The 25,409-nt window shown below is 38.6% G+C and overlaps 1 protein-coding gene across 1 annotated transcript in view; it reads left to right on the forward strand.

Moving 5' to 3' along the window:
- elfn2b (extracellular leucine-rich repeat and fibronectin type III domain containing 2b) overlaps nt 1-23,781 on the forward strand; it is a 69,118-nt gene extending 45,337 nt beyond the window's left edge. The window contains exons 3-4 of the mRNA XM_088436373.1: nt 12,791-13,405; nt 13,958-23,781. Coding sequence (XP_088292499.1) covers nt 13,067-13,405; nt 13,958-16,447 — 2,829 coding nt within the window. The 5' untranslated portion in view covers nt 12,791-13,066 and the 3' untranslated portion in view covers nt 16,448-23,781. The remainder of the gene's footprint in view (nt 1-12,790; nt 13,406-13,957) is intronic.
- The last annotated feature ends 1,628 nt before the right edge of the window (nt 23,782-25,409 follow it).

The raw sequence follows: 25,409 nt of genomic DNA on the forward strand, positions 1-25,409 counted from the left end.
TTTTTTTTGTTATTTTTAGTATTTTATAAGGAGTGTTGCATTATTAAATAAAGAAAAAAGAAAAAAGACAAAAGATCTGGGCCTGAGGGGGGAAAAAAGTCGACCAAGTTGGGTGTAAGTTAGTCAACTGAAAATATTCAGTTTCAACCTTTGCTGGAACCGAGATTGCGCCACAGGTTTCTTGATGGACCTTTCTTTCAGACGTATACAGTGTAGCAAAGACTGTTAGAGAGAGAGATTGAATGAATAAATCAAAGATTGTAAAATGCATTACCTGTGACACAAAGATCAATTTTTAACAGTGCTGGCAGTGAATGAGTTAAATTAATTGTTTTCAAAGAATATTTTCCTTTCGATTAAGTAATTTTCAATATAGTTTCTCATTATTTTGTTAGTTTTCATTATCTATGCAACCTTTCTTTCCAAACACTCTGCTTTCTCTTATGGTCTAAATGCACTATACCTGTGGCTCACTCTCTGCATAAAAACATACATACATCTTTCTCAGCACATGCCCCCTGCATCTTACTCATGTTGCGCCACTATCGCGCTCTATGCTTTGTTAGCTTCCACGCGCCTGTGATCAAGAAGAAAACGCGCAATTTAGGCCTGCAGCCTTGTTGCTATGACAGAACTGGTGAAAGCGGCTAAGCCACATATACAGTAATGATGGAGACAAATGCACTGTATAGAGCTTTGATCCAGAGCACTGTTACACCCACGGGATCATTTGGTAGGGGACTTTTAGATGTAAAACAATGTATGCGGCAAACCAATGTGCGTCCGTGTGTGTGTGAATGTCCATCACAAAAGTCTTTTTGTACGGTTGTGTATAAGGGACTGCTTGAGGAGTAGGCATCAAAAATGAAATCCTCCGTAGGGGAAACGGCATTACAAAATGCAGACGTGTTTTTCATCAGTAAGCGCGTGTGTGCGTCAACCTTTTAAAAAGAAATAAATTGACAACCTAAGCAATAAAAGTCATAATTAATAGGTCAATGATGCTTTCACTCTGAAGAGGCAAGCTTCTTTGAAAATGTTACACAAGGCACTTTTCCCGTTAAACAATCAGCTACATGGATGTGAAAACTGTAAATTAATTAAATTTTATTCAAGTAGTTTTTGTATTAAAGATGAAGTCATTTTATTTCAACATTTTAACACCCTCCAATCAACAAATCATTTGTAATTAGGATATTAAATGAGAACCTATTTAACAATGCATAAACAACTAATTCCGCAATAAAAACAAAACCAAAAAAAAAATAAAAATATTCGACAAAGAAGCCATGCATGTATTTATAATGTCTCCGGCTTTAAACATAAACATGCATGTTTATGAATATTTTATTACCGCTATTCATTTGTGTGCATATTACTCGGCTGGTGCGGCTGCTCTTAACATCTCTCTTCTGTAATACCAATTAATTTGCTTCAAATGAAAACAAACTCTATAGCCTAATAATTTCACGTCACAATGCTTGGGTTCACAATTGTATGCAATGTCCAACTAATATTGGACGCTACAAAGAAAACCATTGCAATTATACTTGAGTACACTATTATTTATGAGAATGTGTTCTCTGTAGATAAATCCTTTTCTCAACACTGGCCAACAACAAACGCTAATTGTTAGCTTATTGTAGTTCTTTCTGTTTTCGAGGTTTGTAATACGCATGGTGGACTACAGCGCACGTTGCATTCACTGAACCTTTGACAGTATACTTGATAGTGCATTACAGAAGAAGAAAAGTATGCACTGTGTTCACTTCTATTGGATTAAAACCCGATCAGTGAATGCAATTTTAAAAGCATCCCCTTGGAGAAGTAAATCCCGTCTGATTGGAGCTTTGCTTTATCCAACGCAAAGGCACTGCAAAGAAAATTCCATTAGCTGCAAGCAGGTCTGTGATGTAAGCGCAATGCCCAAGCCGCTTGCCTGCTTTTGAATCTAGTGATCCGGGAATCGTGTTTTTTTTCCTTTTGATCAACTTGTCACAAAATCCAAAAAATGCTGGAAAGAAGAACAATGGTTGACATTTTACCCTATCCGGTGATCCATATTGAAGCACCTTGAAGTTATTACGGAGAAACATAATGATGCCATCAGGGTTGAGCTGTATTCTTTGCAAAGGTTAGGAATGTTTCTGAATGGCAACTGGCTGCTTGCACGCCACAAGCGCTCTGTGATTTCAGATTGGGGTCACATTCGAACTGGCCCCTTGATTTAAAAAAAAGAATTTAATGGAAGAAAAAAACTATATGTAGTGGACTACTTGGAGCTTAGCATCACCTGGGATTTTTTTCCCCAAAAATGTTCTCTTAAAAAATAGTGAAAAAATAGAATTTACTTGTTATTGTACTCAAAAAAGATGCACATTCTTTTTTGAAGATTCGTGCCAACTGTGAATTATTATGCATGAGATCTCCTAGTGGAAAAAAAAAAGTGTTTTTTTTCTTTTTTTTCAAACCATTTGTTATTAAAGACTGGATGATGTATACATGCAGTGAGAACTGTAGTATGAAAAATGAAAAATTAAAAATGCATATTTTGCAGACATGGGGTCCTATGTGCCCCTATGTGAATAAATGAGCAGTGGAAAGGATCTGTAACCAGACTGGAAGGAGTTTTCAGAAGGTTAAGGTTCTTGTCCGCTCTCCTCGTGAGAAAAAGTTTTTTGTCTTCTCTCTGCTTTGTTGCATATTAAATCTTCTAGGTTGCCTGAACCTAGCAATTACCATCCTGTTTAAGTCCTGTTTACCCTCCCCTTTCCCTTGAGAAGCCTTTGTCCAAGCATGTCCCAATATTATCTTTACATTCAGTACTAGCTTTGAGCAAAAAAATAAATAAAATAAAACCTACCCACCTGGTTGCCATAAAGGACTCTCCTTTCACCCCTTAAGCCTTTTAAAACATAAGATAAGCTTTGGGATGTGGAGCCTAACCCTTGATCCACATCACACCGCCTTGCACAATGTCCATTCTCATTCTAGTGATGCTGGTATGGTCAAGGGAATGTACTGTAGGTGATAGCTTGTTTGAGAGGGGAGGTTAAGGGCTCTGCTCCATTTAGTTGTAGACCTCCAGGCCATTTCTCTCTCACGCTTCGTTGCATTCTTTCGTCTTCATGATGCATCCAGGAATTGGATATGATGTCATGCATGAGTGACCACAGATATTGGTATCAGAAAACAGATGCAGACCCAGGCAGGCAGCATATATGCAGCGTTTGTGTATATATATATATATATATATATATATATATATATATATATATATATATATTGCAAAAAATTTTTGCTAATTTAATTGCATTAAAAAAAGGGATTGGCATTTTTTTGGCCCTTGGATGCACTCGGTTATTTTTTCAGTTTTAGACTAACATGTAACATGTATAAACACTAAAAATGTAGTTATCTGTTGGTGAACGTTTATTCATCTTGCTTCTTTCTTTTGTTCATGTTAAAAATATCCAGTTTTTGGTATACTAATACAACTTTTCTGGATAATCATATTTAGAGTTGGCTCGGTGAGTGGGGGGATGTGTGAAAGGATTTCTCTTTCCTAGGAAGGGCTTTGCAAAAAATTATTGTCAAGCACTGCCTTAATTTAACTTCTCTCTCGCATCAGCCCAGTCACACATCTTCACATTTTGCTGTAGCAGTCAGTGAAGCGGAATGAACTGTTAACAAATGTGGGGGTAAAAAAAAGGAACAGTAGCAGATGATTAGTGTTTGTGTGTAGGGCCATATTTTGGCCAGCAGCAGTTTTGACAAGAACAATGTTGTAGATGACAACATGAATACAATTCAATGGGTTATTTTCTGCTTTGTGGAGTAATGCAACTAATTAACAGCGTTGAAAACAAAACCTCCCGCCCACTCGCTTTCCATCCCACTTCACAAGAATGTGATGCTTTCAAGCTGATTTGTCATGCAGCTACTGAACGTGTCCTGTGAAAAGGGGAGGACAAACTAACACCTCCCCAGCTTTACCACTTCTACAGCCCCATCTTTATATCTACTTTTCCGTTCTCATCTTCCTCATTTATTTATGTACGCGTCTCATTTATTTATATCCTTCTCATGCTACCTGAGAGATGTGAATCAATGCGAGTCGCTCCAAATTTTAATGTTTGCACATTGCGGTGTTATGAAAGCATTCAGTGCAAACGGCAACTCAAAGAGGGACATTTAAGAGCATCCAATAGGTATATTTAAGCTTGCCCGAGCGTCAAGAAGCGATGATTTGTCCGGCAGTGACTACTTACTGATGTGTAGTACAGCTGCTTTTAGCGCACTACTTCCTGTGGTGAGACTCTCAGAGGAGCCTCATCTGTCTGCAGCCGTGTTGGTTTCATCTGGAAGCACCTTGTGAAGTGAAGAGGAAAGAAGGCTTTGCTCACAACCTCAACCTGTCTACACTCCACTCCATGCTCTCGGGGGAGCTGGCACGGACCACGGCAGAGTTGAGAGGAACAATAACACAACGGACAGATGGACGGAGAGATGCCCGGGGAGGGAGAAGAGAGCTGCAGACAAACCGGGGGAAATTGAGGGGCAGGAAGATCCTGACTTTTCGGGAGGGGCAGGAGGAAAAATGTAGAGGGAACATCGAGTGGGTTGGGTGAGAAAAGGCTGAGCTTGTTTCGTAGATTTTTAATTGGAATGAAAAGAGTACTAAGTACATGTTATGTACAGTCAACCTGCAAATCACTGACACTAAAAGGCTTTATTATTATTCGTTATTAGATATATATTTCATCTTATTCAATCATATATAGCATGTATACAGATACAGATTACAAGGTGCGACAGGGCTCCAAAAAACTTTCAGCAAAAAACGCTCTGAAAAACAACAAAAGAAGAACACACTGAAAATAACAAATGCATTTTGTGAAACTTTGCTTTTTATTCTATAAGATTTCTTTTATGCATTGTTTATATTTATGTAATCAGAACAGCACTCTCAGTTATTGCATAGCAGCTATGACAAAGGCATTCTATTCTTTTCTATCCTATCCATTACCTGTAGCCGCTTATCCTCACAAGGGTCGCTGGCTTGCTGGTGCCTATCCCAGCTGACTTGTGGCAGTAGGTAGGGGACACCCTGAACTGGTTGCAAGCCAAATGCAGGGCAGACAGAGATGAATTAGCTTTCACACACCCAATTACACCTAAGGACGATTTAGCGTGTCCATTACACCTGCCTTGCAAATTTTTTTGGAATGTGCCCTGAGGGAAACCATGCGAGCTCGGGGAGAACGTGCAAACTCCTCACAGGAAGACCGCAGTCAGATTTGAACTCAGGTCCCTTAACTGTGAGACCGACGTGCTAACCACTGCGACGCCGAGCCAACTTCTATTCTATTCAATTCTATTCTATTTGAGCACAGTCAGTAGAATATCAAAATACTCACCCGTGTATATTTTTTAGAGGTAGGTATCCTACTTTTTTCTGCTGGTCCATCTGTCATCAGCGGTTGGTAAAACGATAAAATAAATTTGGAGATACTCAATCGCAAAAAGGAAAGGTTTCAGTCCAGTGCCCGACCAGATGATGCTTCTTCCTATTCGTTTCAAATATGTGTTGTAAATTAATTACAGAGCAGTGATTAAATTGTAAAAAAAAAAAAAACTATATGGGAACATGGTAGCTACAACTCACCATATGGACAATGTATTAAGTGACGATCAATCAGTGGCACAGTATAGTGTACATGAAACATGCACAGTAAATTACATTTTGGAGCTTTAATCACATTACAAGATTAGATTAAGATCCTTTACTCGCTGGCTCAATGGTTTGACATTCAAGTGCTTGGATAACGGAACATTTTCAGGCTAGCAAAAATATTAAAGTTCAGGATAACCCATCAGTGGACATGACTAAAATGGTTGAACTCAAAGTGGCTCTTACTGAAGAGCAATTTGAGAGGCAAAGAAAGGGACTCTTACTGATGAGCTGGCTCACTTCAAAAAAAAAAACAAAAAAACCTGGAATCCTCTTCACAAAGCCATCTTTCTGTAATGGGAGCGGGATTATCCATCCTGTTTTATCAACATCCAAATTACAAAACGAATTTGGTCAACTCATGATGCTCTTTATCATGCAACCCTTTTTGCATCTGCCGCTGTTGATTTTGTTGTTTTCAAAGCTCTCAGTCAGACGTTTTCTTTCTATTTTTTTCTTTTGTTTTAGTTCCAATAGAATAGATGATGCAAATGCAAGTCAACCGCTACGGTGTGAAAACAGATGAAAGAAAGTAAAATGAATTGCAGACGTCAAGAGCTGTCCTGCCCAAAGCGTCACTGGGTGCAGACACTAATCGGAAATAGCTTATCAAGTGTAGTCCATCAAGCTTCATTTGTTACTCTTTAGAGAAGACATCGACAAATCACTTTGTTAGGTGTAATGAGACGATTATGAACTCGTTTCCAAATATATTCCATTAAATCACAGGTATTCATATGTATTTTTTTTTTCAATTATCTGTCATTCTCAAGCGTGTGTCTATAAATGACTGGAACGAATTAAATACCTCAATCAAATGATTATTACTTCCATCCATCCATTTTCTGGAGCCACTTATTCTCACAAGGGTGGCAGGCTTGCTGGTGCCTATCCCAGATGACTTCGGACCACCCTGAACTGGTTGCCAGCCAATTGCAGGGCACACAGAGACAAACAAACATTCAACATTCGCCCAATCACATCCAAGGACAATTTAGTATGTTCAATACACCTGTCAGGCATGTTTTTGGAGTGTGTGAGGAAGCCGGAGTGCCCAGAAGAAACCCATATAGGCTCGGGGAGAACATGAAAACTCCACACTGGAAGGCCGGATCCAGCTGTTTTTGATTTTTTGTTTTTTTTTGTTTCTGGTCCCTTAACTAAACACTGGATCACAAAGCTGCCGTAATTAATTATTTAATTTAATTTAATTTAAGTAATTGATTACTTTGGTGCTTAATCACTTGAATTATTAATTACTTTAATGCTTAATAACCGGATCAATTACTTTGTTTAATTACAAAAAGTAATCTATTAATTTAGTACTTCTTTTCCTAAAGTATTAGATTGTTAGTAGATAATGTTCTAAAGTAATCCATTACCTTAATAAATAGTTACCTAGTTTTTACTGTAGTACTCAGCTCCCTTATGTAATCGATTACTTTAGTCCTTATGAGCCTAAATGAAGTACCTAAAGTACTCAAATGGTTTAATACTTGATTTCCTAAAATAACTTTTTACTTTAGTGCTTGTTAATCTAACAATCAGTTACTTTTGGTGATGGATTGACAAACAAAGCTTCATGAAGCTTCACGAATCCACTTTTGTGCTTCATTACTAAAAGTAGTAGATAACTTAAGTACCTAATATCCTTAAATAATCATTTCCTTTAATACTTAATTACCTTTTTTGGTTGATTATTTTAGTGCTTAATTTATTTAGTAATGCTTTTTCAGACAATCCTTGAGCCAAAAGTAAAAAGTAAAAAAAAAAAAAAATAAAATAAACATAAGTACCTCAAATTGAATGTCTGGACTTGTAAAATTATGTCCTTGGGATTGAGTTGAATTTGTTTTCTTTGCCAGGTTTTGGTTTCTTTTATTACCTCAATGCTGTGAATCCTGTTTCCAAATTTGTGTTTTGTTCATTTTCAAATGAATTCACCAGGATGCTGGCACTGTTGACGCCTGGGGAAATGTTACTGTGCCGTAAGCCGTATTTAAAACACCCACTGAGAAAAACCTGAATCCTCTCCAAAGAACCTATAGGAATGATTTAAAGCTCACAAAAACACATTTAAATGCTGTTCATTAATTAAATTGTAACGCGAAACCAGCATAAAGAGTTCAATTACGGTTTGAATTGTTTTTCTTATGAGATTCATCAAAACAAAACTACGTCAAAGAAACCTGCCATGTTCTTTTTAATTTACATTTCTTGTGAATATTACACAATTTATGTCGTAATAGACGTCAGATGGTTTCCTGTGACGTTTATTTTTAATGAGTATTTATGTCCCTCTTTCCTGAATTTCTCATCATACTCGCTTGGAGGAAAAAAACAAATCAATATTGTGACAGAGATTTGAATGGAAAGATGCAAATTTTCTGTTTAAGCCACACAAATCTCCCTTTGTTTTGATGTGGCGTTTTGACAAGCACATCCAATTTGAGTCTCAGCTGACACGACTCAAGGTGACGGCATCATATATGCGGCTAACGACAAGATGCTCGCTATAAATACATTTCACATTTGGGTTGATGGCGGCCCCGCTCTAGCAGACATGCTGATAGAAAATACAGTAAATGGACGCATTCCAATTTCAACACCTGTCACAGTCAATTTCCGAGGGGCCTTATTATTATGCAGGAAGGAGAATGTCATCATTGAGGCTAATGAAGCGAATGGCAAGCGCTGATTTAATGTGAATGCCAGCAGCATCGGATATCATTGGCAGTACTCTTAATTGGCAATGCTAATTATACAGTATGCGTGAAGATCAATACGAGGGACATTTGAGATGTGAGGGAAGTGTGCAATGAAAAGCCACTCTGCAGTCGGCGGGCGCGCTAATTAAAGAAGTTATTGTTCGTCTCGAAATATTTGCATTCCCTGGACCGGCGTTGTTTTAAGTTTCTCAACTCGTTCACCTTCTGATTTAAATGAGTGAACTCAAACGAGGCGCTGTTGAAATAACAAGCAAATGGCGTTTGTTTAACAAGGGTTGGTTAAGAGCACCATTTTAACGGCTACATAACACTTTCGTTTTCGGCCTTGGTCGCTGCTGATGTTTATGCTTACAGCAAATGCGTTACATCACCTAAAAGCGATAATTGCAAGGGGACGCTTAAATATCCGCTAAATAAGCTAACCGACTATAAACTTTCCCTCCTGGCTGTGGAGTAAAGGCATCAAATTGATTTCTTCAATGCACCACAAGCATGTTTGCTGCTTGAAACTCACAATTAGAAAACACATCACAGTAAGGCTGCGACTGACCTTTATTTTAATAATTGCTTAATAAATTGTTTATTTTTTCTATCAACAAATCAATTGGATTAAAAACTATTTCAAATTGTCAATGCAAAAATCAATTTTTACTGTAAGATGAAAGTAAATTGACAAAAATGTTGAAATGTTTGCAAAAGTTTTGATTCAACAGAAGGATAATCAGTCAAATAAATAATTTAGTCAAAAACTGAAAAACTGAGGATTTGAAAAATTTCTGTCTAGTAGCTGCCAAGATTAAAAAATTGAGAGAATAATTAGTTAAAATCAGTTATTACTATAATTAATCTCATTGAATCCCACCTAATCAATTCTTAACCTTTGTCTTGTTTTTTGTTATTTTTTTTTTTAGTTTTTTTACTTTACTGTAGAAACATTTTGTTTTTGTGGTAGAACAGCAAAAAAATATACAAATTATCTTGAACTAAGACATCACTTACCATCTGCTGTATTTCAGACTCGCTCCAAGGTGCAACCTTTAGTTTCCACCATCAGGAAAAATGTAGCTGTTTTCTTTTATCAGTCGCCAAAAAGTTAGAAAATAGCAATACATTAAAACTGCTTATCTTGTCTTTCACACAGGTGCTCAAACACAGGATATTCTCAAGCTTGGCACAGAGCTTAACTACGGCTTGCTATATTAGCATCTTTGTTGATATCACTAGCGTTTTATTGGATGTTTCATATTTATGTGGTAGGCTAAACTTGAGCTATTTCTGTGGTAAGCAAGCTCTATCCAAAAAGTATGGTCCCATCATGTAACACTATTGTTTAAAATGTTGTGTTTTGCATTATTCAGCATATGTCCAAACACTTTGAAGATATTGACTGAAAACGTGTCCATCAAACAGATTTCTGCATCGAATCAAAGATGTGACGGATGTCACAACGTGGCGTTTTTTTTTTTTTCTTAGTACCTTGCGCTTCAAGGAACACACGGCATTCTGTTATAGTCGTTTTCATCATGAAGGCATAAAACTAGATCAAGGCGATTGTGACTGAAGTGTGATAGCCGATTTATGTTGAGGACCAATTAAATTGCCGAGTGCAACAGTCTGACAGCATCAAGTACAAGAAGTCGTTAGTTGAACACTAAGCACTGACTCTTGCCACTGGGCCTTTAAAGGCTTTTAAAAAAAAAAAAAGTTGTTGAAAAGAGGATGGAATTGTGCCAGTGAGCTCCCCTTCTGTACCATCTGTTCATCTCATCCAAGATTTTAACCACTTTGGCTACAGTGACCTGCTTAGATTGGATGACCGGAGCTCACTAAGTAAAAAAAAAAAATCTACTCATGTATGGTGTTTATATATAAAAAATAAGAGTGCATTCACCAGCTGTAAAGGAAACATGTTGAATTTGTCTTGCACATTCTGATACTTGCTAAAAATGGATCAATGATGTTCGTGTTATATCCCAGGTGTTGTCAATGGCCTAAATTCCTAATTACGCAACCACGTCCCCAAACCGTGATCGCATGTGGTGCTTCCTGCCTCCCCAATGTGAACCTTCTGACTTTATGTGGAGCAGCAAATTAGATCATGCCTCAAATAAATCGCACATAATTAAAACCGTGTCTGAGTATACACATGTACTACTTTGTAAGTGACGCTTAAGTCAGGAATGGGAATCTGATTCAATTCCTTAACTGACAACTGTTTGTATTGATCCTTGACATTTATTATTTGTTTTTTGCTTCAAAAGGATTATTGGTGTTGGTATTTGGTATCAGTGATCTTGCATTAATTTAACAAAAGTGTTATCAAGCACCCAGCATTTAAAGAAAAAACAATAGTCCGCAACACGAGATAGAAGAAAATATGATCAACTTAAAATGTGAAAGAGTACAGCTCTTGATTTTTAAAAGATAAAACTGAAGAAAACAAAGGCATCCAACATTTTGCGAAGGAATCATTATAACACCATTTTGCATTCAGTTGCTTCATGTTCCAATTCATTTTCTCCTAATTTGAAAAGACAATGTACTGCTCCTGTCACTGTATGAAAAAGCAATAAATTAGATATGCCGCAAAATGCGGAAACCCAGCTAAAATCTTACATAAACCCTGAAAGGCCTTCAAAGGGTACTCATGCCTAATTCAACGAAAAGGGAACCGGGAAATCGAAATCGGAAATGTGCTTTTGTTTTTGTCATCACCACAATGCTACCTGTGGATTAAAACTTTTAATGGAATCAACCACTTCCCACTATTTGTTCCTACAATACCCTGCAGTAGTTAGTGATTACAAAAGAAGATGGCCAACTCAAGGGATTGTGGACTGGAATAGACATGAAGGAGTTCAATTCTCCGTTGTGTCAGAAAATAGAGCACAAAGGGGGGAAAAAAAAAGGAAATGGCCTGTTCCGGAGAGTTAAAGACAGAGGGGTTTTTGATGCGATAAAGGAAATGAACAGGGCTGTAAAAGACGAATGTGGGATGAAAGTGCCGGAACATGAAAGTACGTTTGATGACGCATTCTACATGTAAAAGTTTTATTTGAGAAAACATATAATAGAGGGTGTGCCGTGACTGTATAATATACGTCAAATGAGGTACGCTTCCGCCAGCCGTTCAACCAGCAAGTGGGCAATTTATATCATGATGCAACAGGCTGCTAATCCTCTACTTATGTAAACACTTGACTGCTATTCAAATGAAATGCAGATGGGTTAGAGCTCGTCTTCCGCCAGGAAACAAAGAATGTCTGAGGGGAGACTATGCGCTCTCATTTTTGGAACGATTATTGCCACTGAGTCCTTTGCTCTGTGGCCCGAGGTGCAATTGGCAGGAGAATATGGAGATGCCAAACAAAGCTGAAATGACCTCATTGCATCGGATCGAAGCAGGAAGGGGAGGGGCTGAGCGAGTATGGATGCAGCCAAAGGTTGTCATAAACAACCGCCGTGATGGAAACATCCCGTATTAATTGGAAAACGGGCCGATCTATACATTCTGTATTTGCACTTTTAATTAGATCGGAGCTGGGTTATTATTGCATCCTTCCGTATAAATGTAATTCATTTCAATATGACAGCGTCGGAAATATTGAAGAACAACTTCAAGGCTTCAGCATTTGTCACCTGCAAAATCAATGGCTATATTTCTACCGTCTGGAATCTTATTAATAGCTATAAGGTTAGGTCAATTCCCTATTTTTCTCCTGCATCAAAGCAACACATATTTACAAGGCTATGCACTGATGAGGCGTGGAGAATTTGAAGGGATGAATGACGGTAATAAGATCCTGTGTGAACATAAATTATTTGATGTCGGTTCAAATGGGCAGAAATAGTTGAACATGTTAAACAGGCTGCTGCGTAACATTTAAAGAGATTCATAGATTTTAAGATAGTTTGGTTTGAGGTTGAACTGTAGCGCCTTGTAACCATCCAAACTGTGAGGCGGACGTGCTAAGCTTTTTGAGTTCAATACCAGAAAATATAGCTTTTTTTTGTCTTCAAATTCTATCAGTAATAGTGGCTCTCAAATCTACAGTCTAGATCAGAAAATGAACTTTGTACATGTAAAACACTTTGGCTAAAACTGATTTCAAAGTGTAGGGAGAGCAATGAATTCTTCCACAGCTCGCAGAGAATTCTGTGATTACTTGCAAACAATTTAAACAAACAAGTCAACATCTAAGAGAAATAGCATATTATAGTTCAATACGTTCATTCCCCGTGGTAGCCAATTGTACATTTTTTTTTAAATGAAGTCATTAAAATATATATCCTATAATGTATGCCTTCTGTTCTGTTGTTCCCACAGAGCTGAGGTCCTCCTGAGAGAGCATGAAGACAAGCTGTGACTCCCCTCATTGCAGCCCAACAAGATATGACATAACCTGGGTGACCTGCTAATCCACCATGATAGCCCTAAAGCTGTGACTGGCATTCAAAACCCCTTTTTCTATACCCTGTTCCTCCTCTGCCGCAGTCCTTCCCAGACACCTTTGCTAGTTTCTTTTCTCCAACAATCACGCCCCCCTTTTGTGCTTGCATTTCTCCTCTTGATTACAATAACATCCCCTCTTTCATCTCCATCATGCAGAGCCTTTCCACCACCTCGGATTTCATTCTTATTGTCTCCTCCCTCCTAATTGCCACCCGTTTTCCCAGCGTGGTCAATGGGGACTGCTGGCTCATTGAAGGGGACAAAGGGTATGTGTGGTTGGCTATCTGCAGTCAGAACCAGCCACCGTATGAGACCATTCCACAGCACATCAACAACACCGTTCATGACTTGAGACTCAATGAGAACAAGCTGAAAGCGGTGCACTTAAACTCCATGTACCGCTTTACCAACCTCACAGACCTCAACCTTACCAAGAATGAAATCGGCTACATCGAAGACGGAGCTTTTTCGGGACAAGCTAACCTGCAGGTGATCAATGAAAAACAACTTATTGTATACGGTTGTGGATTAGTAGTGTCGTAGTACTCGAGATTAGCTTTGGTCCCAAGACCACTTTTTAAGGGCCCCATCTCTGAAAGCATCACTCAGTCTTGGAAAGAGCGGGCTCTGGATTTTTCACAAAGACCATTACTACTACTACTACTACTGCTGTGATGAATGAGAAATTGCATGCTTTTTTTTGTTTGTTTCACACTACTATTTTCAAAAACAGCAGAGCAGTATTTTTGTGTTTCTAACACTTTTTTTTGTGATTTGTCTTTGATAAATGTAGTTTTGGTCTTGTCTCTGTCTCACCCTCCAAGAGTCTTGGTCTTGTCTCAATCTCTAAAAGTCTTGGGCTTGTCTCGATCTAAACCTTCAAAGTTATTAGTCTTGTCTTTGGCTCAACCTTCTCAAGTCTTGGTCTTGATTCTGCCTTGAATTATCTTAATTTTGTCTTTGTCTCAATGGGTGTGTTCTAGTCTACAGCATTATATATGATCATATCTATGTATTTATGATTGATTTTGTGCTTCTTAGGTTCTTCAACTGGGCTATAACAAGCTGACCAACTTAACAGAGGGTATGATGAGAGGGCTTGGCCGCATGCAATGTCTCTTCCTTCAACACAACCTCATTGAAGTTATTGCCAGCAATGCATTCTGGGAGTGCCCCAGCCTTAGCAGCATTGACCTGTCATCCAACAAACTTGCCCGTATTGATCCATCTACGTTCACTGTTCTCAATCGCCTAATGGTTTGTGAACTGGCTGCAAATCCTTTCCATTGTGGCTGTGATCTTTACAGCTTCCTTACCTGGCTAGAATCCTTCAACAATGTCACACATACCTACGATCGTCTCCAGTGTGAGACACCACGGGAGATGTTTGGCTTTCCCCTCCTAAGCCCCATTGCTGCCGGTCATGCTGGTCGAAATGCCAAAAACATATTGTACTCTCACTGCAGAGATGGAGTGATGATTCCTGGAATGACATCCCTCCCACCGGACTTAGACGGTCCGTCCGGAATTGGTCCAGAGATGTTTGGTGGTGTGGGACCTTACCACCAGCCCAACACCTCCACATCCACAGAAAACAGTTTCATTCCTAGCATCAAGCTCCATCAGGTGTCCTTGTCGTCGGCCTCTCTCCTTGTACAGATCCCGAGGCCCTTCAGCAAAATGTACATACTAACACAATACAACCACACTTTTGTATCTGACGTTATGACCCTGAAAAACAAGAAGGAGATGATCACCCTCAACAAGCTTAAACCTCACACCAACTACACCTTCTGTGTGGCATCTATCCGTAACTCCCAGCGATATAACCACACGTGCCTCCAATTTTCCACGCGGTCTCAAAATCCAAACAACATTCTCCCCACACCATCAACCACGACACACTACATCATGACCATTGTGGGATGTCTCTTCGGCATGCTCATTGTTTTGGGCTTTGTTTATTACTGTTTACGTAAGAAACGCATGCATGATGAGAAAAAGAAGTCCATCTGTGTCAAGAAAACAATACTGGAAATGCGTTACGGACCTGAGGTGGCAGCAGCAGTTGCCAATGATCCGGCGGCAGTCCACAAGCTTCAGGAACACTCCAGAGAGCACCACCAATATCACCACCACCACGGGGGCAAGCTTCCCATGTCTACGTCCTCGAGCTCTGGAATGCTTCACTCGGCCAACACTAGTTCCTCGAGGCTTTCCTCTATCCCCCAAGTAGAAAAAATGGCCACTGCCTTCTCGGAAGCCATGGGAGGTAAAGGAAACTACATGGATATCAGAAGCGGAGGGGCAGGGATCGAGAGGCACGGAGGAGAGAGTGGGCACGGAGGTATGAGGGGGGAAGATTTAAGGGACGACGACGGCACTGATGTCGGGGATGACTCGGACGACGACGGACATGGCTCCGCATCCGAGATCTCGACCATCGCCATGGAGGTAGACAAAGTCAACCAGATTATAAACAACTGCATCGACGCGCTGAAACTGGATGCGGCCGCTGTCGCTGCTTCGGGCTCGTCTCCGAATCCGACGCCATCCTCCAACCCTACCTCCCCACCCCCAAACAGCACCTCTGCTCTCACTCGTGGTTTAATAACTCTTTCTCAAGGGATGAATGAATCATGCCAAGTTAACAAAATTCCACCTCCTCCCCCACTCCCCGCTTTGAATACCCCACTTTCCGAGCGCCCGGGGATCAGCGGCGGTGGATTTGTTGCTACCCCTCCCTACAGGCCGCCTCCACCAGCCAATGCTGTACGCCCCATCCAGCGCCAAATGAGTGCAGATGCGGCTGTGGTGATTGTAAATGCTGTCAAAAAACAGGGCAGCACCGCCTCATGTGGATCTGTGGGCCGGGAAAGGGAACGCGGAGGGTCTCGTGTATATAGCCTGGACGTTCCAGAGCCAAGGAGTCCGGATGCCTGCAATCAACAACAACAGTACCAAGATCGTGCCAGTCCTGTGGGCTGCGGGGAACCCCTGGAAAGACTGCCGTTAGTGGGGAGTATCAGCTGCGCCGGAGGGGGTGGCGGTGGTTGCGACAGTAGTGGTGTTGGTGCCCAACATCAAGAAAACCTAAATCCACACCATTACCATCAACAGCCACAGCAGCAACAGCAGTTAGAGGTGCAGCAAGACTACCACTGCTCAGAGCACCGCCACTCCGTCCCAGCTCTTTACTACGATGGCTCCCATCAGGGTTCCCCAGCCCAGAGGGTTTCCTTTCTAAAGCCACTCTCGCGCTCCCGTAAGGATGCGGCCTCCTACTCCCAGCTTTCACCAGCTCGCCATCATTCCAGTTACTCTGGCTACTCCTCCAGCCCAGAGTACTCGTCAGAGAGCACACTGAGGATCTGGGAGCGCTTTCGTCCCTACCGTAAAGGCCAGCGCGAGGAGGCCTGTTATGTAACGGCCGGGAATGCCCTTCGAAAAAAGGTGCAATTCGCTAAAGGCGAGGACCTCCATGACATCCTGGATTACTGGAAGGGGGTGTCAGCACAGCAGAAGCTTTGACTGTGGGACCAGAATTCACCATTGTGAGGAAAGCGGTTGTTTACGTCTGGTTGTGTCGTGCCCTTTCTTGGCTGGAGAATCTTCTTGAAGGGACAAAACATGTGGGACACAGTTTTGCCCTTTTTTTTTCTTTTTTGGGCATGCTCAAGTGTATAGAGTATTGTGCGTTCAGCACGGACTGTGCAACTGTGCCTGGGAAACCTGGGATAATAACTCACTACAGGCTTTTATTTTACACTTCATTGTAGCACCCTTTCAGGATTATTTTAACAACTGCGGGTTTCATTTATCTCCACAGGGAACAAAAGTTAACTCTGCAGTCAAGTAATATACAGTATGTGTGCTCACATTTTGTGATTTTTTAGATAGTACTTACTCCGTGCCATTTTTTTAGTCTTTGGGAACCAACCAGAGGCACGTCATTTTGATCTGAGGGAAGTTGAAGCTGAGTCGATTGATTATTGGTCTTCACCACGAGATACCCAAAGGAATAGATGTATTTACACTATAACAGCAGCGTCTACACTGGAAAAAGGTCAAATAAATACCAATGGAAAGTGGAACCTGCATCAGTATGTCACGGCATATTAATGATTGCCAAAAACAATGTGGTGCCCCACACTTTTAACCACACTTTTTGCTGATTATTGTCAATTTATGCTTCAACAACAACAAAATACCCCAGGTTAGGTTTTAGTGAAAATGACTGTGAAGGAGACCAGACGATATCATGAAGTAATTGCAAAAGAAATCAGATTCAAGCAAATTCCGAGAAAAAAGTTGACAAAACATTCCAAATCCTTTCATATTTAAATCAAATCAGTAACAAAAGTGAGAAGACCTCATTTCAATTTACTGCCAACATTTCTGATCTGTTGCGGTTATTTACTTATTTATATTTGCTCTTTTTTTTTTTAAATTACCCATCTCATGACAGGCATGTTCACTTGCACCTTATGACTTAAGTGTCTGTGCGTGTGTGAGTGCACAGTGTTGAGTAAAAGTGGGTGTCGGCATGCCTTGCCAGATTTTATCGTCTATGCCTAAATTGATTTTACTGAATACTTGTGAATATCCGATTAAATAAATGTCCTGCTATGTACAGTATAATTCCTTCCACGTGACGAAAGACATAGACGAATGCACAAACAACAGTAGTATTATTTTGCATTATTTTCCTGACGTACATCATAACATAATAATTCTAAAGTAGCCCAGTGCCTCTTGCTACTACAGCCATAATCATATTTATGTACTTCAAACATTTTCCTTCACTTGGCCTTTTCTATGGCAACAATCTGATTGGGATCACCAATCTGCCTACCTAAACTGCTGTGAAACATAATACATTTTTTGGCTATTTTTTTTCCTGCCCTCAAATGTGAAAACTCAAGTGATCCTTGCCTCACGTTTATATTTAGGGCTGATAATGAAAACATGTTACAGAGGCATTTCTAAATTCAGGCCTTTCTAGATTAATAATCAATGCGTGAGGATTTATGGCACACCACTCATCACTTTCCTGTTACCACCTGTTGATTGTATGAAGGAATCGTAAGGGAGTATGCTTGGGATAGCTTTAACTGTGAGTGTGTGTGTGTGTATATATATATATATATATATATATATATATATATATATATATATTAGAATCTTCATTTATAGTCAAATTTTGTTCATACTTAGGGTGTTAGCTGAATGATCATTAGATATTTTCTTGCGTAATATGCTTGAGTTTTGAAAAAAAAATGACGATCAATTGTTATTTTTAACTCATTCACTGTCAGCACATTTAAAATGGATCTTTGGCTTCTATAGCCGTCAGTAGAGTCCAATAAAAATGGATGTTATAGTTGTCAATGGTACTGAATGAGTTAATGGAGTAGAATCTCTTTTTAAATGTTACTCCCATCTCCAGTGTTAATCTGAGCAGAATTGCGTTCTGTTTTTGGATCTTTCTTTGCTTCAGTCGCGGAATTGACCACACCCTCTTTAGCACATCAAGAAAAATGTTCACTTTCTGATCTTTTTATAATGTGAAAACGTTGCCAAGTTACTGTGATTATAAACCGACGTTGCATCATTTGAGGGGAGAGGATTTTCTTATTTTGTGTGTTAGACTGCCGAAATATCTTGAAAGGCGCGGACTTACACTGGAGGATAGATATCAGAAAGTTCATTTTAGCACTTGTGTCAGGATCGATCTTTTTTAAACTGCCATCAAACAGTCATTACATCTTGCCGCTGTCACATGGATGACTTTTCACTTTTAATCAAAATGTGATGAAATAGCCGTTGTGTCAAAGTGTTCTTCTGCTCAGCGATTTCCACATTCCACGTCTGACATTAACATTGAAAACCTGTGATTGTTTGGTCAAAACTAGTGCTTTTGTGTCGACAATATTGTGTTATTCAACTGTGTAAAATTGGCATAAATCAGGGAAATAAATCACACAGAACACCATACATTCGCAGGGCTAATATTCATGCATAATTTATACTACTTAATTCATTCAGTCCCAAAGATATTTTTATGTGCATATTTTTTTCAGTTATTACAAGTTTGGCTAAAGCCAGGTGAAAAAATGGTGGCTACTAAATAAATTAAGTTCTAAAGTAATGAATTACTGTTGCTTAATTTAGTACTGTACTACTTAAGGCAATGCTTCTCAATATTTTGCCAAGACCCCCCTAGGAAAGAGAAAACCTTTTGCACCCCCAATAACGACGCGCTGACTTTATTAATAATAAAAAAATATTATGATCTATAAAAATTGTGTAACTATACCTAAACCTCCATCCTTTTTAACATTGATGCAACAAATGAAGTAATATAAATCTACTTTCCCCTCGTAAAAGTGGGTCGTTTACTACAAGTAAACATAAAAAAAAAAAAGTTTTCTAGTTTTATTGTTTTTTTTAGAGTGTAAGTAATAAAGTAATGAAGTGTTTCAAGTAAGTTCAAAAGGAAACAATTATTGGAGATGTAAAGTACTGAGGTAATCAATTACTTTATGTACATAAAGACTAATCAAAATACTTTGGTACTCAAGTATTAGATTTTTTTGAGTACTAAAGTAATTAATAGGTGATGAAGTTACCAATTTCTTCAGGAGTTAATTACCAATAGAGTTGGATTACTTTAGTAGACAACGATTACTTAGGTACTTAATTAGCTAATGTAACGATTACTTTAGTATTTAATTTCTATATTACGAGCTAATTTAAGACCTTCCCTTAGTCAATCCCACAAAAAGAGTAAATAGTAAGTGTGAACGTCTGGACTCTTTAAAAAAATGAATGCATTTGGGATTGACTGAGTTAATAAAGTCTATTGAAGAATGTCAAAGCTTTGATAACTTGCAAAAATACATTATCTCTTCATCATCACTCAATAAAGCTCAAATGGATTATTTTGTACAGCTAATTAGTTTTTTATATCCTCTATTTAAACATAATGAATGTGAGCCATTCAAATCCAATCATTTTTTTAAATTACAGTACTGAAAAATGTACCTGTGTTGGTCAGTCAAAATTAGGTGACGAGCAAAGTCTGTAGTTCATTAAAATTACTAAACATGATCAATTCAGACAAGATGATGAAAAAAATAGAATTTTAATTTATTTTTGATTTGGCCTTCTTGTGCCCTCCCCGCTCCCCAACAGTTGCAAGTGAGTCAGAATGAGTCACACGCTAAATTTTATTGAAAGGCAATTCTAAAGAGAAAGGTCTTCAAATAGAGGTGAACAGTGAGACGAGGTCTTTGGCACAATGCAGGCCCACAAATGGGCAATATAATGTGGAATTTCCACATGGCCTCCAACTGACCCTGTTAGATTTTGAGGGGCGCTTAAGTAAAAGTGCACATATAAACTAAGCCCGAGTGGCTAATGCTTTTCAAATGAATAAAAAGCAGCTCAGCTTTGAAGCCTTAAAAGAGCGCTTCGTTTTGGAGGCAGATATTAATTAGGCCCGACAGGAAACGATATCTTCCATCCCTTTGTTGACTTTCCGCTGAACTATTTTTTAAGGATGGATAGTTGAATGCCTTTCAGTCAAATGCATGTAATTTTTGGGGGGGGTGGATAGATTCATGCTTTGAAGTTGGACTGCTAAGTCCAGACAAATGGCTTGACTGATTTCTTGGACACTCTTCGCACTTGACAGTGCAAACACTTCCCACGCAAACTACCGATTTGCCAACGCTCTTGACGATGGATAAAAAAAAAAAAAAAAATGCTAGGATGGAGCCGGCTTCATTAGTACGGTATGGACAGTCAATTATTGTATGCGAATGTCAGACGTTATCAACGCCTCAAATGTGTTTCTGCTGTTCAGCGATTTCTGAGCAGAAGAGCACTTAAATTCCAAGCTTAATTTAAATAATTACCACAAGACTGCCCATCGCAACTTTTTTTTTCACTATTCACAAATAGATTGATTTGATCTTTTATAATGACCTCCATGTATAGGGTTTGGTTTTCAAAGGACACAAGGACTTGAAAGCATCTGTGAAATATGTTAATTTTGTACACACTCAAAAAATATATGTAAAAATACTTATATGGATGTTTTATACTCAGCCTGAGCTCTTGATATGTCTGTGTTATTTTTCTTTATTTTTAAATGTATTTTTGATCTATGGTTATTTTTGTTTTGAGGGTGCTGGGACTTTATTACATGCAGTGGTATGTGTTATAACAGATTAAGAGCAGAGAAAGCTTATAATAGTATGCTACATAAAAGAAAGTTGTATATTTGCATGATTCTCTGTACTTTTGGAAGACAAAAAAATGTATATTGTTGTGTACCATGAGTGGACGTGCAATGAAACAAAAACAAATAAGGACTGTACGTATAAGTTAGATTTTTTTCTAGCTTTTCCTTGTTTTCTGTACCTCTTGATGATTACATTTTTCTTTTTTGTTTTTTTCTGGCACAAAAACGTGGTCAAGAAAGTGTCCCTTCACTTGCAAAGTCATGCGTAATTCTTCAAAGTTGCAAAACTTGTTCAAGTGCTTCAAAAGTCATGCTTTTCGAAATCAATACGTTATGTGGGTGGATGGAAGAATTTTCTGGATCAAACACGGAATGTTCTGATGCTCATAATTTAATCCTGAACCATTAGTAGCGCATCAGCTGATTCTGCGTGCACCCACTTTCTGTGGGCTACAGCACCAGTCTCTTTCCCGTATTTGCTATTCTCATGTTAAATGGCCACTTGATGGAAATCACTTAAAATCACTTAAAATATATATATATATATATATATATATATATATATATATATATATATATATATATATACTTTTTTTTTAAGAGAATAGCAAAAGGTGAGATGCTTCTAACCGGTATGCTGTGTTTTTCTCTCTTTCTTTTTAAGAATAGCAGCACACACAAAAATAGACACATCTCACTGGTACTATTTTTAGAGCAAGCCCGCAGGCTACTCATGTCCTCTGGGGCTACCTGGTGCCTGCAGGCACCATGTTGGTGACCCCTGCTGTTCCATGAGAATGGAGAGAAAAAAAAGACCGGAGGGAAAATAAAACGTACGTGACTCACGTTTGCAGCACTCGAAATCAGATTGAAGTTACTTTTTTAATGTCGCCATTGGTTACTTTTGTGTATGTGTCACAATACTGAAAATTATTACTCCACGTAGTAACACCTGCAAGTAGCACTAGGATTTAAGAGTTTAATTAAAAGCATACACTTCCCACTCACGGCACAACGTAAAATTGGTAATGAATAATAAAATACAGAATATCACCTGAAACCTAAGCTTATAGTCCACATTAAAGTCTCTAAAGAAATAACTATATTTGATAAAAGACCTAAAAAGGTTTTTCCCATTATTCACCATTCATAGACAAAAAAAGGTAAAAGTAAAATCTCCATGGCTGGTGGAAGTATAGGAAGGACATCCCAAAAAATCAGACTGAATGCTGACTAAGTGCTTTGCTCTTCCATTAATGTCGCCGCATTAGCGCGGCATTGCTTTTCTGTCTGCAATCTCTCCTTTTGAGACTCTTGCAGAAGCTAGTAATCATTTTGGTTGCGAACTATAAAACCAACATTTACTCATGCGCGATACATCACCCAAACAACGGCAACAGCCTGCCTTTTTCAACATTAATCATGTAACATTTTATGACAAATTCCATATCCTTGATGTATTCATTATTGAATCGGCGGCTCATTCAAATGTCACTGGCAGTTTTATCCAATACAATTGGCCTTTGCGCCCTCCCCTTGTTTGAGATAGGGATCTGCCACGCACGACTACTCAACTTGTCAGTGCGGCCATTTCGCATCTGGCATCCAATTTGTGGAGTCATGTTTTAATTGGATGAGATTGCGCCATAATCACATGAGCCGGGCATTTATTAGTGCCGGGGGCCCATTTTGTACGTCAGAAATGACATTTCTTTAACCTCCAGAGCAGTGCGACTTATTAAAAGGTCTCACTGGACTGAGAGAAGACGTCAGTTCCCGACTATTCTGATTAATTGTGTTTGTTATGCTCCTAGATTGCAGAGGATGGATTCTTTATCCTACTAACATTATTTCTTTTGGGTAAGATGATTCTTGGTATGATCCTTACCTTGCAACTGAAGTTTGCCATCCATCCGTGTGATCCATCAAGTGGCCCAACTAATTTCAAAGCACTATAGTGAACAAGGTTCTTGCACTAATCTTTTCTCAAATTTATTGTTTCCTATAAGGGGCTGTCACTACATCATTCTTTTGAAAATATGTTTGCTTAAATGTAGTATTTATGAGGCTCACACACTAAATATATATACATGATGCATTTTCACGAAATCAGGCTTATGTTTACCTCTAATTTTTTTTAAAACTATAACACACGAGGTAGCTCAAAAATTGACAAAGTTACAACAATTTGAATGCTGCCAAGCTGAAAGCCCTATTTTTGAGAAAACATGTTTAAAGTTTTGGCAAATTAATCTTTCATTGGTGTGCATCATCTACAAACTTATTTTCATACACTTCAATTACCATTTTGACCATTTGGCTGCTAGTAATGTCCAAATGAAAGTCATGACCTTAAGGAGGCTTTTTTTAATGGAGATCCTAAAAATGCACTTCTGTTCTTTTTGTGTGATCAATTAGAAACTAATATTCATGACATAGGCCTGCTTTTGTGAAAACGCATCATATATATATGATAGATGGTGGTACATGGAAAAAAAAAATGTTCTTTTTGCTCTGATGTATTATTGGTTGCTGGTATTGACATGTTCCATTTGCAATTTCTGTACAAAAGATCTATTTCTATATTTGCAATAAATTTGTAATTAAAATCAAACTTTGGGTTTTTGGCCATTATTGTAAAACCTTGCTGAAAGAGGCATTGTATGAGCTGATTCACATTGGGCCTGATTCCTTGAGGCTTTCAATGCAGTTTACCTGTGGTTTGATATAAAAACGCATTCATGTCCAAAGTACTAGATGAATTAAGGCGAATGAAAAGAGTATCGGACCACATTTATTTTTGGATTTTTCTTTGCTTTCATTGAGTGCCATAACAATGAAGTGAAAGAAAACATTAAATTTGAACCAAGCTATTGATTTTATTAGAATGGCAATAAATAGCTACATTTGTCATTGTAATTCATTGTAATATGACCGGCATTATTAACAATAGAAATACAAATATACACCCCAACAACTGCATTTAGAGGATTTTGTGAAAGGATTCACTTTTGGCAGGACTTTTTCTTAACCCATTTTTGATATAAGTATTGTTCAATCCATATTGTGCTTCATTTCTTTTCACTCTTGACAGTTAAAAAGTTCAAAAAGCATGAAATATGATGACTCACCAGCAGTTTTCCTCGACGTACTGCCAAAGGGTAAGTCCATAATTTCTTGTTTGCTTCTTACCTTATTTTTTAGGGCTGAAGAATCGAATATCGAGTAGTTGGATAACAATTTGAATATAGATTTTATTTGCTAAGGGAAAAAATACCTTAAACGTTTTTTTTTTGGGACAGAGGTACTCAAATTACATGAAAGACTCGTTTCACCCCTGCTTGCTTTTATACTTTTATGGCAATGTCAAAATCTCAAAGGTTTTCTTCAATCGTTGGTCATATTAAAGCAATTTCCATTATTTTCAGTACGTTCCAACATCTGACCAGATCAAAGTTTCAGAACTTCTTACTTGATACTGAAAAGTATTTTTTGCAAAGATTAAAACTTTGGTTTTGTCATTCTAAGAGATTCATAGAAAAATGTCCCTTTCAAACAAAATCCTGCTAAATTCTTGTGAGAGCAGACTTCCTGATGCTATGCAATTCAATTATTCATGCACCAAGGGCTTCAACTACTTGTAAAGTGACAGATTGCTGGATTTGCGCATACACACACAGCTGGCTTTTTTGGCTGGGTAAAAACCTTTCCATGTTCTTGACACCATTTCTCCAGCACATCTGGGTATTCAAGGACTAAGTATGATGAGTCATTAAAGCGACGGGTCCACCTAAGTACCAGTTCCATTGAGAGTCAGTTGTTTAAGTTTAATGCTAGAAAACGCTTTGCTCGGTGTACAATTTTAATGAGTAGGTGACAGAACAAGGGGACGTATGAGGCAGTGACAGCCGGGGAATTTGCTTTGTGACCTTTTATGTGCCGCTAGGACATAGTGGAGCAAAATATGACATAAAAGGTGGGGTTCTGAGATGACAGGCTGTTGCCGGTACATGTCAATGATATAATGCGCTTGCAGGGATCTGTTGTGTTTTCATGGGGCACAAAATGTCAAGCTGAACTGCGTTTAGACAGTGCATTAAAATGATTCAATGCTGCAGTATTGGTGGGATGTTCAAGGCGGCTTGTGCACTCACGGTAGAAATGTGTTCAAGGAATGAATACTTGTTCTACAGCCTTAGTCCATATTCCTTTCAAAAAGGGTGCATATTGTAATGTGCAATT

The sequence above is a fragment of the Hippichthys cyanospilos genome, chromosome 16 (assembly GCF_059441005.1).
Source record: "Hippichthys cyanospilos isolate Australia breed blue-spotted pipefish chromosome 16, RoL_Hcya_1.0, whole genome shotgun sequence".
NCBI lineage: Eukaryota > Metazoa > Chordata > Actinopteri > Syngnathiformes > Syngnathidae > Hippichthys > Hippichthys cyanospilos.